This window comes from Coffea arabica, chromosome 1c (genome assembly GCF_036785885.1).
Source record: "Coffea arabica cultivar ET-39 chromosome 1c, Coffea Arabica ET-39 HiFi, whole genome shotgun sequence".
Lineage (NCBI taxonomy): Eukaryota > Viridiplantae > Streptophyta > Magnoliopsida > Gentianales > Rubiaceae > Coffea > Coffea arabica.
In genome coordinates, this window is record NC_092310.1 from 10,169,544 (window position 1) to 10,183,666 (window position 14,123).

Sequence of the window (14,123 nt, forward strand, 5' to 3'; positions counted from 1 at the left end):
AAAAGAAAAACAGAGAGTGAGTAAAAGATAGAATCTTCTATAGACAGAAGTTGAAGGGTCACTACTACGCAGAAGCAAGCAGGCGTCTGGGAGATAGCGGCTCTGCATTACGCTTTCAGAACTTCGTGCTACTCAAGTGAGCGACGACAGGTAAGTTCTCAGCCATAGTTTTCCTTCCCAAGTTGAGAGTCAGTATCTTTTTTCTTTTTCAGCTAGAGTTTTTTTGTGGTAGAATAGGGTAGAGCTTGCCTTTTGTTCCGCAGGAAGGTAGATCTGCAAACCCTCAGAGCTGTGTGTGGTATACCATCCAGAACTGCTGTTAGTATGGCGGATGAGCTGGCAGAAATCTTGCAAAACTTTGATCTTTCTAGTGCAGAGCTTCAATTGGCGAGTCTGGAGAAGGAGGAACTAAGTGGGGGGAATTAAGGAGTGTAAAAATAGTGTGATTGGCAAGGTAATGGGTGAAAAAGTGGCCAACTACACCGGGATCAAGAATTTTGTGGTAGCTGCTTGGAGTTATCCTAGAGATCTGCAAGTGGTGGAGCTAGGAGTCAACTTGTTCCAGTTCATTTTACCTTCAGAGAGTGAAAGACAGAGGATTCTGCTAGGGGGACCATGGATAATTGATAACCAAATGTTGGTTTTGAGTGAATGGTACGAAGGTATTGAGGAGGATGACAGGGCCTTCAGGATAGCTCCTTTATGGATTCAGGTTTGGAATTTGCCGGTACATTGGATGTCTAAGGAAGCAGGCAAAAAGATATGTGCAAGTTTTCATAAGGTTAGAGAGGTGATTGTTCCTCAGACGGGAGGGAAAGAAGGAAGACACCTGAAAATCTTAGTGATGGCAGACATTACTAAACCTTTGCTTCGAGGATCTATTGTGAAAGTGGGAGAAACAACTAAATGGGCATGTTTTAAATATGAGAGGTGTCCGGACTTTTGCTATAATTGTGGAATTATAGGACATAGTGAAAGGACGTGTCTGAGACAAGGAAATAGTGGGGAAAGGAAAAAGGATAACTAGTTTGGTCCTTGGCTGCGAGCTGGCACTATAAGGAAACACCCTCAGAACAATCAGGCTAGCATAGTGTTCAATCCTCAAAATCACCATTGGAGGCTTCAGGATGGAGAATGGAAGGAGCAAAGGGAACCTGAGGAGCAGGAGATAGGGATAGGCGCACACAATGAGACAAGCTCTATGAGTAAAACCAAAAAGGATAATGGGGAGGAAGGCAGGATTATGAATGATAGAGCGATCCAGAGGGCACAGGAAGGTGACTATAAGGAATGCGGGGAACTAACACTAGTCAAGCCTCTAGAGTCAGTTAGGAAAACTGATCAGGACATAAGGAGCTGGAACAAAGGGGAGGAGGCAGCGGGTGGGGAGGTTGGCTTGCATTGCACGATGGTAACCGATGGAACAGGACAGGAAGAAGGCAAAGAGGTTAGGGAATCAAGTGGTGATTGTATAATGCTGGAGGAGGAAAAAGCACAAGCAACAGTCCAAACACCATGGTCTGAAAGCAATAAGGAAAATACACCAGTATGGGAGGAGGAAGGCATGGCAACTTTGAGAGGACCTAAGGTGAAAGAGGCTCTGGTGAAACAGGCTAGAAGAATACTGAGAGTGTTAAGGTCGCCTAAGAAACAAAGACAATCACTACAGGAGTTGAGTTCGAATACCTTGAGGGAAAGGAAGTATGGGAAAAGGAAAGGAACTCAGGGGGAACGTGACATGGACATTGATGAGGAGGTAAGTCTGGAAGGAAAGAGAAAGAAGGTGGGAGGGGAAAGCAAAGAATCAAAGCCAGGAGATAAGGGAGAGGGGTCCAACCCTTTAAGGACCCAAAGGTTTAAATGAGGGTACTGGTGTGGAATTGTCAAGGTGTGGGGAGTCCCTTGACAATTCCCCAGTTGAGAGAGGTGAAGAACCTCTCCTCTCCAGACATAGTGTTCTTATGTGAGACCAAAAATAGAAGTAAATATATGGAAAAAATAAAAAATATTCTGCAGTTTGAGGAAGCTGTTTTTGTAGAGGCTATGCACAAGGCTGGAGGTATGGCTCTGCTATGGAAGGAGGATATAAGAATAAAACAAGTGATTAAGACTGCTTTCACTATTGAAGCTCAGATTGAGGACAAGGAAGGAAAGTGTGACTGGTGGTTTATAGGTGTCTATGCTGATTGTGAGGATCAAGTAAGGAAGCAGCAATGGAAGGTGCTTCAGGCGAGGAAAAGATTGTGGGGGGACAAGTGGCTAATAGCAGGGGATTTTAATGACATAGTGTCAAATGAGGAGAAATAGGGTGGCAATTGGAGGGAGGAGAGCAGTTTCAAAGCTTTTAAGGATTTCATTAACGACAACCAACTGATGGATGTGGGTTTTGAGGGACACCCATGGACTTGGTGTAACAATTGGGAGGGAGCTGGGGAAGTGAAACAAAGGCTGGATAGAGGGTTGTGTAGCTATTCCTGGCTCCAAACCTTTGAGAGGGTCATATGTAAACACCAGGACACCTTTTCTTCTGACCATAGTATGCTAATCTTTGATACCAAGCCAGGTCAGAATAAGAGGAAGAAAAGGTTCTATTTTGATAAAAGGTGGCTCCAAAATCCAGAGATCAATGATATCATCAAACAGGCTTGGGATCAAGAAGATGAAGGCACACGGATGTATAGAGTAATCCAGAAAGTGAAGAGGTGTAGGGTGAATTTGTTGCAATGGAAAAACAAGGTACAAGGTAATGCGAGGAAGGATATTGAAGTGCTCAAGAGCCAACTGCAGGAGCTGAAAACTAGGGACGTGGAAAACAAGAAGGATATCAGAAATGGTCTAAAAAAGAAATTGAAAGAGACATATAGAGAAGAGGAAGTCTACTGGAGACAGAAAGCTAGGCTGCAATGGTTGAAAGCAGGTGATAAGAACACCAGCTTCTTTCATGCCAGCGTGGAGAGGAGAAGGAGAAGGAATAGAATGACGGAGATACAAAGAGAGGATGGCACTTGGACTAAAAGTGAGGAAGAGCTAGGTGTGGAAATTGCTGACTACTATAGGCTGCTCTTCACAACATCAGAACCACGGGATATGGAAGAGGTCTTGGATGGTATACCACACACGATTTCTGAGAAAGTGAATGCAAATTTAACTAAACCTGTGGGAGAGGAGGAAATTAGAGCTGCCCTCTTCTCCATGAACCCAGACAAAGCACCAGGTATAGATGGTATGCCGCCTATTTTCTTTCAGAAATTTTGGAACATAATCAAAAAAGATCTGGTTGGTGCTATTCAAACCTTCTTCCACACGGGTCATCTCATTAAGTCTGTCAATCACACCATTATTTCTCTCATTCCTAAAGTCATGATTCCTACATCTCTTAAGCACTATAGACCCATTAGCTTATGCACAACTGTGTATAAAATCATAGCTAAGATCCTTGCTAACAGATTAAAACCAGTCCTTCACTACTGCATTAGTAAAAATCAATCTGCTTTTATCCCTGGCAGGCAAATTTTAGATAACATAATGATTTCCCATGAGTTCCTACATTATCTCAAAAACAAAAGACTTGGGAAAGAAGGTTTTATGACTGTGAAATTAGATATGTCAAAAGCTTATGACAGGATAGAATGGGGATTTCTGGAAGCGGTAATGCAGAGGATGGGTTTCAATGAAACATGGAGGAGCTGGATAATGAGTTGCATTTCTTCGGTTTCCTACTCCTTCATGATCAACGGAGAGGTGAAGGAATACGTGATACCACAAAGGGGAATTAGACAGGGTGATCCGCTGTCACCCTATCTATTCCTGCTTTGCTCTGAAGGCTTCACTAATCTCCTCCAGAAGGCAGCAACGGATAGAAGAATGGAAGGAATGCGAATCAGTAGACAAGGGCCTCGGTTAACTCACTTGTTTTTGGCAGATGATTCCCTGATCTTCTGCAAAGCTGACTATCAAAATGCTTCAGAGCTGAGGAGGATACTCCAGGTGTATGAAAGAGGCACTAGACAGCTGATCAACCTAGAAAAATCCTCAGTCATTTTCAGTACGAATCTGGAACAGGAAGCCAAGGTGGAAGTTTGCCAAGCACTCGGAAATATCCAGAAGGTCAACCAAGGCAAGTACTTGGGACTCCCTATGGTGGTCACAGGTTCGAAACAACAACTGTTTGGCTATATTAGAGATAATATCCAACAGAGGTTGAAAAAATGGAAAAACAAGCTGTTAAGTGCGGCAGGCAAAGAGGTGATGCTCAAATCTGTTGTAATGGCAATGCCAACGTATACGATGTCATGCTTCAAGATACCAAAGCAGACATGCAAAGAGGTTAATGCGGTGATGGCAAACTACTGGTGGGGTGAAGCAAATGGAAGGAACAAGATGCACTGGAGAGCTTGGGATAAAATGTCAATGGACAGAAAAGAAGGAGGGTTGGGTTTTCATGAGCTAGGGGCATTCAATACAGCTCTACTGGGAAAGCAAGTTTGGAGGCTAATCACACAACCAAATCTGTTGGTTAGTAAAGTGCTTAAGGACAAATACCATCCCAAACAATCGCTGCTTAAGTGCAAAGTAGCTGGGAATGCATCTTGGATTTGGAAGGGTCTGATGGGAGCAAGGCAACTGGTAGAGCTAGGAACCAGGAGAAGAATAGGCAATGGGAAGAGTACCAATATATGGGAGGATAGCTGGTTGCCGGATAACCATCAAGGAAAGGTTATTTCACAGAAACCACAGGGATGTAATCTGCTTAAAGTAGAGGAGCTGATCATCCAGAAGAGATGGAACAAAAATCTGATTTTCAGAAACTTTAGTGCCAAGGAGGCAGAGTGCATTCTAAGCATCCCCATAAGCCTAACCAACAGAGAGGACAACAATTACTGGGTTCACAGCTCAAATGGGAACTATACAGTGAGATCAGCCTACAAAGTACAAGCTGAAGGCCTGATGGAACGTGAGCAGGTAAACAAGGAGGTAACTGGTACAAGCTGGAGCTCGAATAGGAAAAAATGCTAGAAGCACCTGTGGAAGCTGAATATCAAACATAAGGTGAAGATTTTCTTGTGGAAATGCCTGAACCAGGTGTTACCAGTTAGACAACTCATCTTTGATAGAACCAAACAAGGTGATCCAATATGCAGAAATTGTGGTGAGCAAGGTGAGACGATTGAGCATGCTCTGCTTGATTGCAACCAGGTCAAAGTAGTGTGGAAAATGTCACCTATTCAGTGGGAAGGCCTACTAGATCAGCATGGTAACTTTAGTAGGTGGTGGGATACATTGCTGGAAGCTACCAAGAGGATTGAGGGAAACAAACACATCTCCCTAACAGCGAATATTCTATGGCAAATCTGGAAAGGTAGAAATGCAAAGGAGTTCAATGCTAAGCAGTACCCCCCTCTGAGAATAATACAAAAAGCTCAGGAGGAATGGTTGGAGTATGAAGAGGCAGCGACAAAGACTTTAAGGTCGAGTACAGAAGGAACAAGGGAACAGATGGAACCCCCCCAGCACCAGGAAGAAATGGAAGACATTCTGAGATTAAGGTTTGCAGCAGAAAGAAGTAAAGTCACGCCTCAAGTGGGAATAGGAGTCACAGTCTCTAGGGACAATCAAAACATGATGCGAGGCTGGACCTTACAAGAAAGAAGTTCTGGTCACCAAGTCATAGACGAACTAACAGCCATCAAACTTCTGCTGTGTAAAGCTGCTGGGCAACAAATGGAAAGGATTGAAGTGCAAATCCAGAACAAACGAACGTACAATCTCATTCAGCAAAGGAAAGTTCAGGATATGCGCATGGTCACTCTGATGGAGGATTTCGACAGCCTTCAGTCCTTGTTCCACATGTGCTCTTTTTGTTTAGTAAATTGGAATAGTAACCATATTAATCACTGGCTGAGCATGCAAGCGCTTGAATTGATAGAGGATCAGGAATTTTGGATTCCTCAGTGTTAGGATACACTGACTGTAATGTTCTTTCAAGTCTTTACTTGAATCTGTATAGATTTACTATTTATAAAATCATCTAACGTTTCGACAAAAAAAAAACCAAACATGAGTGGATTTGAAAGAATATGGCTTCTTGGTGCTGGAAAAGTATCCACAAGGGAGGAGAGTTATTGCAACAAGGGCTATGGAAGCGGGTGGGGGATGGTAGAACAGTGAGGATTTGGGAGGATAAGTGGATACCTGGATCGACCAATGGTTGTGTATCAACTCCAAGACCAACAAGCTGCCCACTCGTATATGTCCATGAATTAATTGAGGATGGGAGGTGGAAATCTGATCTCCTGCAGATGTGGTTCAGGAGTGAAGACATCACTCTCATCTCCAGCATCCCTCTTAGTATTTTTGGCAGGAAAGACAGGTTTTATTGGCAGTATAGCCAATCTGGAAGCTACACAGTAAAGACTGGCTATGCTGTCGCAAAAGGGACAGTTGCCAATATGAGGAGCAAAACGGCACATGAGCCTGAGACGAGTTGGGAAATTAGGAAACATACGGTGTGGAAAAAGCTATGGAGTTTGAATATCAAGCTGAAACTAAAACACTTCCTATGGAGATGCCTACAGAATGCCTTGCTTGCAAATGAAACACTTTTTAAGAGGATAGGAAAGGGAAGTAACATATGTTCCTGCTGTGGTGACAATGCTGAAACCATTGAACATATGTTATTCTTTTGCCCAACTGCCAAAGTGGTATGGAAGCTTGCTCCAGTGAAATGGGATGGGATTGCTGAACTACAAGGCAACTTTTGGAACTGGTGGGTTGCTGTGATGCATTCAGCAAAGAAGGCGCATGGCCTGGACAGAATCCAGCTTACGGTTAGCATTTTATGGCAAGTGTGGAAGGCTAGAAACAAAATGACCTTCCAAGCTGAGAGGGGGAATGCAAAACTGATTATCGACAAAGCTCACAGTGAATGGCTTGAGTATGAAGCTTGCAATGAAACCAATGGAAGACCAGCTACACCAGCCGTGGACAATGGGCAATCACAACAGATATGGGAACCACCTAAAGAAGGGGTGATAAGGATAAACACGGATGCGGCACTCTCAGCTAAGATGGTCCGGACAGGCCTGGGGATCATTGCGCGGAATTGGCGTGGAAAGATAGTGAAAGCTAAAGGCATCGTGACCCGGAGGAGAGGAGTACCAGCAATCGAGGAAGCAATGGCAATAAGGAGTGCGTTGGAAATGGCCAAAAATGCAGGATGGACTACAATAGAGGTCCAATCTGATTGCAAATGTGTGGTAAGCCTAATCAACTCAAGCAATAGACAGGATTGTATGTTGCAAACGATCCTGGATGACATTGAAGATTTGAAGAAGAACTTTGACTGTTGTGTGTTTTTGTTTATTCCCAGGACTGCTAATACTTGTAGCCATGCTTTGGCTCAATTTGCAGTTAAATCAGTTAGGATAATTGAATGGGAGGGATCATTCCCATCTTGGTTATCTGAACTAGCTAGGAAAGATATGGGGGTAGTTACCCCGTTTTGTAATTAACTCTTGTAATTTCAAGTGTTAATATATATAAAATTGGTATCGTTTGTTAAAAAAAATAATAATAATTTGTTAAAGTAGAAAACCTGATGGTGTTTCTTGTATAGCCCTACTACTTCAGTAGGAGCTAAAGGCTGGTGATGTGCTGCCAAATATAGTTCGGTGCTTGAATCTCCACCGGTACAATTATTTTGCGTCCAGCCAGAACATCGACCAGGGACAAAAGCTCCACTAATGTTTCGCCAATACAAAGTGTTTTATTAGAAATTTAGGATCATATTTATCATATATTTTAATTCAATTCACATATTATTTCATTTAAAAATTTCTAGTTATAATTGCTTAAACTTAAAGGACCATAATGATCGAACTCAAAATATTAGGAAATTGAGTGATATTATGAGAAAATTCTGTTAAAAAAATTAATAATATTGATGAACAACAAGAAGTCTTACAATTCACGCTTCTTTATTTTTCAATTATTGAATCAAAGCATAGAAACTGAATTAGTAAAAAAAAAAAAAGCATAGAAACTGAATAAAGTTCTGCAAATGTTATCTCCCACTTTGTTGCATCTTCGTAGTGGAATAGAACTAAGCATGGCGACCTCATGTTGCTGCTGAATGATATGTGAATTTTTTACTTGCGGAGGAATCTCTCAAACCAGTAAGAAGAGAGCTTACGGAATCTTTTTAAGGTACTATAGTCTACATAATTGATTCCAAAACGGACACTATATCCAGCACTCCACTCAAAATTGTCAATAATTGCCCATCCATAGTATGCCATCACCCTAACACCATTTCTACAATTATATGAAACACAAAATGAACAAAGGTTAGAGAAATAAAGCCCCATTAATGGGTTCAAAATATAAAGTTTAATTAACTTGACCAAGCAATTTGTTTCATGATTTTCATTGACGTATTTGGAGATACTCACTTGATTGCTTTTCGAACATACTGAAGGTGCTGATAGTAGTATCGGATTCTAAAGCTGTCTTGAAGAGCTTGCTTAAGTGGTAATGTGGGATTATTTACTTCATCAACCCCTGAAACAATAAGATATAAATTGAGATTAATGTACATTGGGTATCCATTATTGCCGGTTAATAGAGTAACATGTAGGAGTGCATGTGGTATCAATTATTCTTGTGATTTGATGAAAATTACATAAAAAAGAAGAAGAAGAAGAATAAGAAGGCGAAGAAGAAGAGAGCACAAGAGAAGAGTACTGTTACTAAGAGAGCACATTAATAAAATTATATCTATATATATATATATATTAAAAGGAGGAGGAGAAGAAGAAAAGTGCTGAGAGGTACCATTTTCTGTAATGTAAATGATTGGATCTTTGTATTTTGTTTTTACATAGAGAAGGAGATCCCAAATCCCTTTTGGATAAATATGAAGCCAAGTTGAACCAGCCTGCATAGTCAGTTTCGAAATTTGCATGGAGTTATACAAAATATTTTCAAAATATCAATTGATTTATTAAAATTCAACGTTGGAACTTGGAAGATATAATATAATTGTACGCTATTAAAACATTTTAATTACCTGTGCGCCAATGAGCTTCCCATTGCGGCTCGCTGACATTATAGTGCGCAACGTTAAGTTATTCAAACTTTAATAATAAAAATAAATAATGAATAAATTTCTGGTAAAATGTTTGCAAAATTTGAAACTATATATCCTGCAAGCAGAAGTAAACTCACGTGTACGGTTAACTCGCTGGTCTGTGCTATAGCTTAAATTCACCTTATTCGGAGGAGTTGTAATATGGGCAACATAATTAGCTGTGTAGTAATTTAATCCAAGAAAATCATATGACCCTATCAATTCTTTAGATTGCTTTGGTGTAAATTTGGGAAGTCGGTCGCGGACAAGAATTCTCATTGAAGCGGGATAATCACCATATACCAAAGGGTTCATAAACCTGTAACACATGCCAATACAAAATAGGTGTCAATATCTAGCCAAGGTAAAAAAAAAAAAAATCATTGACTGTAGCGTTTAATTGAATAGGTGGTAGCTCTGTAGGCATGCACTCTTTTGTTTTTTTGACTAACCCCATTTACGGGGGCTGACACCACTCCAAATTTTATTCCCAGGACGTGACTTTACAAGAGGAGAACTAGACGTTTCCTCATGTTGAACATGAAAATTTTAAGAGACCTTGATCTTTCTAACAGAAAGCATTCCTAATATTACATGAGAATATTAATCTGTGTACGCGGGGCATTTCTATGGGTAAGTGTTAAAATGGGGACTAATACAAGAAGTTAACATCCTACATAATTATAGTATGTGGCTATCTAATTTGTAAAGATGTTGGTGAAAATAAAGGTTATTACAGACTTCAAAAACTCTTGGACATGCAGTAACTTGTTTAGCAAGCAAGTGATCAATTGGCATTCGGTAAGAGAGTTTTGAGGTGTTATTACCAAGAAAAACAATATAATTCTCAGTGTTCACATTCATATAATATTTTTATTTAAATTAGGTGCACCATTGGGTGCTGGCTGCGCACCAATTGGGAAAAACACTATGGTGAAAGAAAATTTTACATTGGAAGATTAGGTATCCATTGGAAAGCCGTTAAAGTAATAATAATAATAATAATAAATTGCCAAGTGAAGCTTTAAAATTGGAAGTTAGATGCTTGGACAAAATCATGTTGAACTAGTACAACTTAATTGTATTTAAGCCGAGAGAGCCTTCGATTTCCTAAAGCCTCAATGAGGGCCCAAAAAACTTCTTATTTTTTTCCAAAGGGTTTTTTTTTTTTTTAAAAGGTCATTTATATACATACTTTGTTAGCAATCTTCTTCATCAAACGTTTATTGGCACACTTACCATCCAAACATGAAATCAAGGGCACGAATGGCTGCTCGTTGATCAAGAGGTGAATTTGAAAATGGCACCATCCATTCAGCGACTAGTGTAATCCCAATTTGTCCTTTTTGGCGAGCCTAAAACATATGCACAATTCAATTAGTAATAGTAATTATGGAACTCAATATTGATTACGATCAAATTCTATGTTAGTTTGAATTAGAAGTGCAACAATAACCTGATACACTCTCCTGTATAATTTAACTACATCAGCATGAGCCAAAAGTTGGTGATGTGCCACCAAGTAGGGTTCTGTCCCTGAATTTCCACCGGTGCAGTTATTATTCATCCAAGCAGAACATCGACCAGGAGCAGAGGTTCCACTATCATAACCATTTGAACTAAAGGTCCAAGGTTCATTGAATGTGATCCAATCTTTCACTCGATCACCAAACCTCGCAAACAATAGATTTGCGTAGTCATGAAAATCCTTTCTGGAAAGTATAAAACGTCATCAAATCCAAGAGCCAAAAGCATCTTGACTCTTACAGTATATAGAACACTATCATTGGATTGCATAAATGATTTCTTGGGCTGAATTTGATAGAATAGGGCAAGTGAAGGTTGTCTTCTATATGGTTCCAACCAGTTGTTATATTTGCTATAATATTTAGTGTGCGCAGAATCATGTTTTGCTATACTGGATATATGTGGAATAAACAAGATAAACTATTTTTGCTCCTTTTTCGCTTTCCTTTTCTTTTTGGAAAATAAACTATTTTGTGTTGCTTGTAGACTAAATTATCACCCATGTTTAGAGTTCATTAATATCAATTAGGTTGTGATAGTAGTATTATAGGAAGAGGGATCTTGACTTACATAATTTTAGGACTCAAGAAGCTTCCATACTCTTCATCTAAGGCTTGGGGCAAGTCCCAGTGAAAAATTGTCACAACTGGCTTTAAACCTGTGCATTTCAAATTTCAAAGATGTTGAATTAGATGATGAACACAACCAAATGATCAAGATCATATGGTCTTAAAAAGCATTGGATTTTTATATACCATAAGCTAGAATTTCGTCTATGAGGTTATTGTAGTACTCTATTCCTTTCTCATTTATGCCTTTGCTAATCTTGCCATCTGCAAATCATTTTATAGATTAGTAACAATATAATATATTCCAATTTGGGTAAACTGGGTAGATAATAAACTGTTGCTAGATAAAGGTTTACATAGTGAGGCCTTACAAGGTATTACTCTAGGCCAAGAAATTGAGAAGCGATAAGAATCTGCATTCATTTCCTTCAAGAGTTTGATATCCTCCTGTCACATGAGAAAGATAGCATTGTAGACGTAGTTCAATTTTTTTTTTTTGTGGCAATGATTGTAGTCAACGTAAATAAACAAAAGTAACAGAAATTTCTTTTTTTAATAAGATATATTTTTTTCGGGGCTCGTTGATTTTTGTGCCCTATTTTTCCATGTATGATATTTTAGCTTTACTATTAACTTATTTGAGCAAAAATTTTTGGTTTGCATTACCTTATATCGATGGTAGGAGTCTGCTGCCACATCTCCGTTACTACCATTTGATATTTTACCTGTAGTTTCAGAATGGAGTTGGTCAGGCTATTAGTTTTGACAATTTTTTTTTGTGCAACAATTTACTGGGATATGCTGAATAATTTGGAGAAGGGAGAGTAGTAATCATTAGAAGTGCGAAACTTAATAGCATAGACCAAAATTTTGTTTTTTCTTTTGTTGTAGTAATTAATAATTAATAGGATAGATGGACCAATATACTAATAGCAATATTAAATTCTCAAAAGTATACGTTTTTCATGTAAATAACTTGCCCAAAATTAAATGCCTTTAAGCCCTTGCCATTTTCAGAATGTTTAATCTATATCCTTGACCAAATTTGGTCATTTGAAATATTAGAAGTGGTTCACATCTTAGCAAACTATATGCAATGTATCTATTCTGAAGTAATGAAGATCTGTGCATCAAAATGGCTGTAAACCTGGGAATTTGTGAGTGAAAACATCCCAGTTGCTTGGACCTTTGCCATCAATGTTCCAAGCGCCTTCAACCTGTTAAAAAAAAAATGGAGAAAACCGTAATTATTCTCAGCGTTGCAATATTTGAATCCTTATTTCACTTCTAACCTTTTAGGAATGCTTACAGAGGAGGAAAAAAAAAACGAAAGGAGAAAGATAATAAGAACTTTTTAGAGATAAATTTAGTTATAGTAATGTTGTCCAATATGATTCCCTCCCTTATCTTCCAATACGCAAAAAATTAATAATTAACAAAAAAAAAGAGGTACTATAATTAAATGGGACAAGATAAAATGAAGATTGAGAAAAATTATGCTTTGACCTCTTAAGCATAACAAATATTTTAGAACACCTAGAAATGAGAAGCATAACTGACTTAATGGGAACGAAAGCTAGAGTCTAGCATTACAATAATGACCTATTGAATGAGCACCCGAACTACATGTATACTACATATAAATAGATCGCGAACCTGATAAGCAGAAGATGCAGCCCCAAAGATGAACCCTTTTGGAAAACTGCTCCGGTTGAGTACATCTATACCAAAGCTTGGAGATAAGGGGACAGCACTACGATCAATTTTATTTAAGGCACGAGCACTTGGAAATACTCCGCGGTGTTGGGCATTTGCTGCAAGCAAATTAAAACTAACTAGAAGTGCAGCAAGAAGGAGATGCCCAAGGAATTCCATGGCTTGTTTTAGGGTTGCAAATTGCTAGACGAGCATAAGCTATATATATAGGGAAGAAGGAGTGAGTTTCCTTCGAGGATGGAATTTCGTTGGATTTGCCTTTGTAATGAACCATAGTTTATCGTATTCATTAATGCACGTTCAGGCTCAGGCACATGCAAAACCATGCTCGTGATCCCTAAATACATGGGAAGCTTCGATGGAAGAAGATTAGGTCAACACATTTGTAGAATAAAATAGTTTTTTTTTTTCAAGATTTCTTTCAGTTTCAAAACTCTATGCCAAATGACCATTTAATGTTTTCTGTTTGAAAAGTTCAATGTATATAATCCTCAAACACTAAATTTTCTGTTATAATGCTCAAGATATTGTCAAACATAGTTTCTTGTTCTTTTTATTTTCTCTTATTTTTGGTAGAAGTTTTTTCTTTTTTATTACTTTGGGTAGAAGGTATACTTTTAACATTCAGATTTCTAGAGGAAAGTATATATTTCTTCTCTTAATTTCTTTTTATTTTCGAAAAGATTAAGGAGAAAGGGAAATTAGCTCATCCCAAGCCAAAGTTAACGTTTTTGTACCAAAACAAACTGAAAAATCTTAAGGACATGGTAGAACCTTTTTGCATCAAGACTCTGTAAATTCTTTTGCACCTTGAATTTGGATGACAATATTATTCTTTTGTGAAAATTGAGTAGCTTTTTTGTGCAAGAATCAAGATTTACAAAATGTTGGAAAAATGCATCAACATATGCGAGGCTGGCTAATTATGTTTTTTAATTTACAAATGATGACTAACAGATGTATTCCTCGAAAGAAGTAGAAGGCAGTGCGGAGGGGTTTGAACTGTCATTATAATTTTAAACTCTTGCCTCAACAAAAACTTGAAAATGTGTTATGTTATATACTTAAGTTTAAATTTGTCAAAGTTTTGTTTGCCACATAAAGTATATTTCTAGTTCATTCTGTAGGTACAGTTGAATTTTCTAGGCTTGATATTCTATGGATCGTGTGGATTAGGTGTTTTT

At 38.7% G+C, this 14,123-nt stretch overlaps 2 protein-coding genes across 2 annotated transcripts; one reads left to right on the plus strand and one right to left on the minus strand.

The window, feature by feature from the left end:
* The first annotated feature begins 457 nt into the window (after positions 1-457).
* Positions 458-5,958, plus strand: LOC140038926 (uncharacterized). The gene is made up of 5 exons (XM_072084575.1): positions 458-910; positions 1,127-1,756; positions 2,017-2,220; positions 2,308-4,962; positions 5,083-5,958. The coding sequence occupies exons 1-5, from the start codon at positions 458-460 to the stop codon at positions 5,956-5,958; spliced, it is 4,818 nt and encodes a 1,605-aa protein (XP_071940676.1).
* Positions 5,959-7,974: 2,016 nt separating this feature from the next.
* Positions 7,975-12,428, minus strand: LOC140010232 (beta-glucosidase 12-like). Its single transcript, XM_072056808.1, has 12 exons — positions 12,371-12,428; positions 11,890-11,948; positions 11,595-11,670; positions 11,410-11,487; positions 11,225-11,312; positions 10,584-10,839; positions 10,367-10,482; positions 9,226-9,446; positions 9,068-9,099; positions 8,833-8,935; positions 8,451-8,559; positions 7,975-8,313 (listed from the first exon to the last, which is right to left on the minus strand). Exons 3-12 carry the CDS (start codon positions 11,644-11,646, stop codon positions 8,148-8,150), a joined length of 1,221 nt encoding a protein of 406 aa, XP_071912909.1. The 5' UTR covers positions 11,647-11,670; positions 11,890-11,948; positions 12,371-12,428; the 3' UTR covers positions 7,975-8,147.
* Positions 12,429-14,123: the final 1,695 nt, after the last annotated feature.

What these genes read in the sequence shown, in the direction of transcription:
- LOC140038926 (XM_072084575.1), top strand. Translation starts at nt 458, where the DNA reads ATGGGTGAAAAAGTGGCCAACTACACCGGGATCAAGAATTTTGTGGTA. An exon ending in TGGGAGAAACAACTAAATGG is followed by an intron (nt 911 to 1,126) that starts GCATGTTTTAAA and finishes TGGAGGCTTCAG; the next exon opens with GATGGAGAATGGAAGGAGCA. An exon ending in TAAGGAAGCAGCAATGGAAG is followed by an intron (nt 2,221 to 2,307) that starts GTGCTTCAGGCG and finishes GAGGAGAAATAG; the next exon opens with GGTGGCAATTGGAGGGAGGA.
- LOC140010232 (XM_072056808.1), bottom strand. Translation starts at nt 11,646, where the DNA reads ATGAATGCAGATTCTTATCGCTTCTCAATTTCTTGGCCTAGAGTAATA. An exon ending in CTTGATTTCATGTTTGGATG is followed by an intron (nt 9,447 to 10,366) that starts GTAAGTGTGCCA and finishes CATGTGTTACAG; the next exon opens with GTTTATGAACCCTTTGGTAT. An exon ending in CATTTACATTACAGAAAATG is followed by an intron (nt 8,560 to 8,832) that starts GTACCTCTCAGC and finishes TTATTGTTTCAG; the next exon opens with GGGTTGATGAAGTAAATAAT.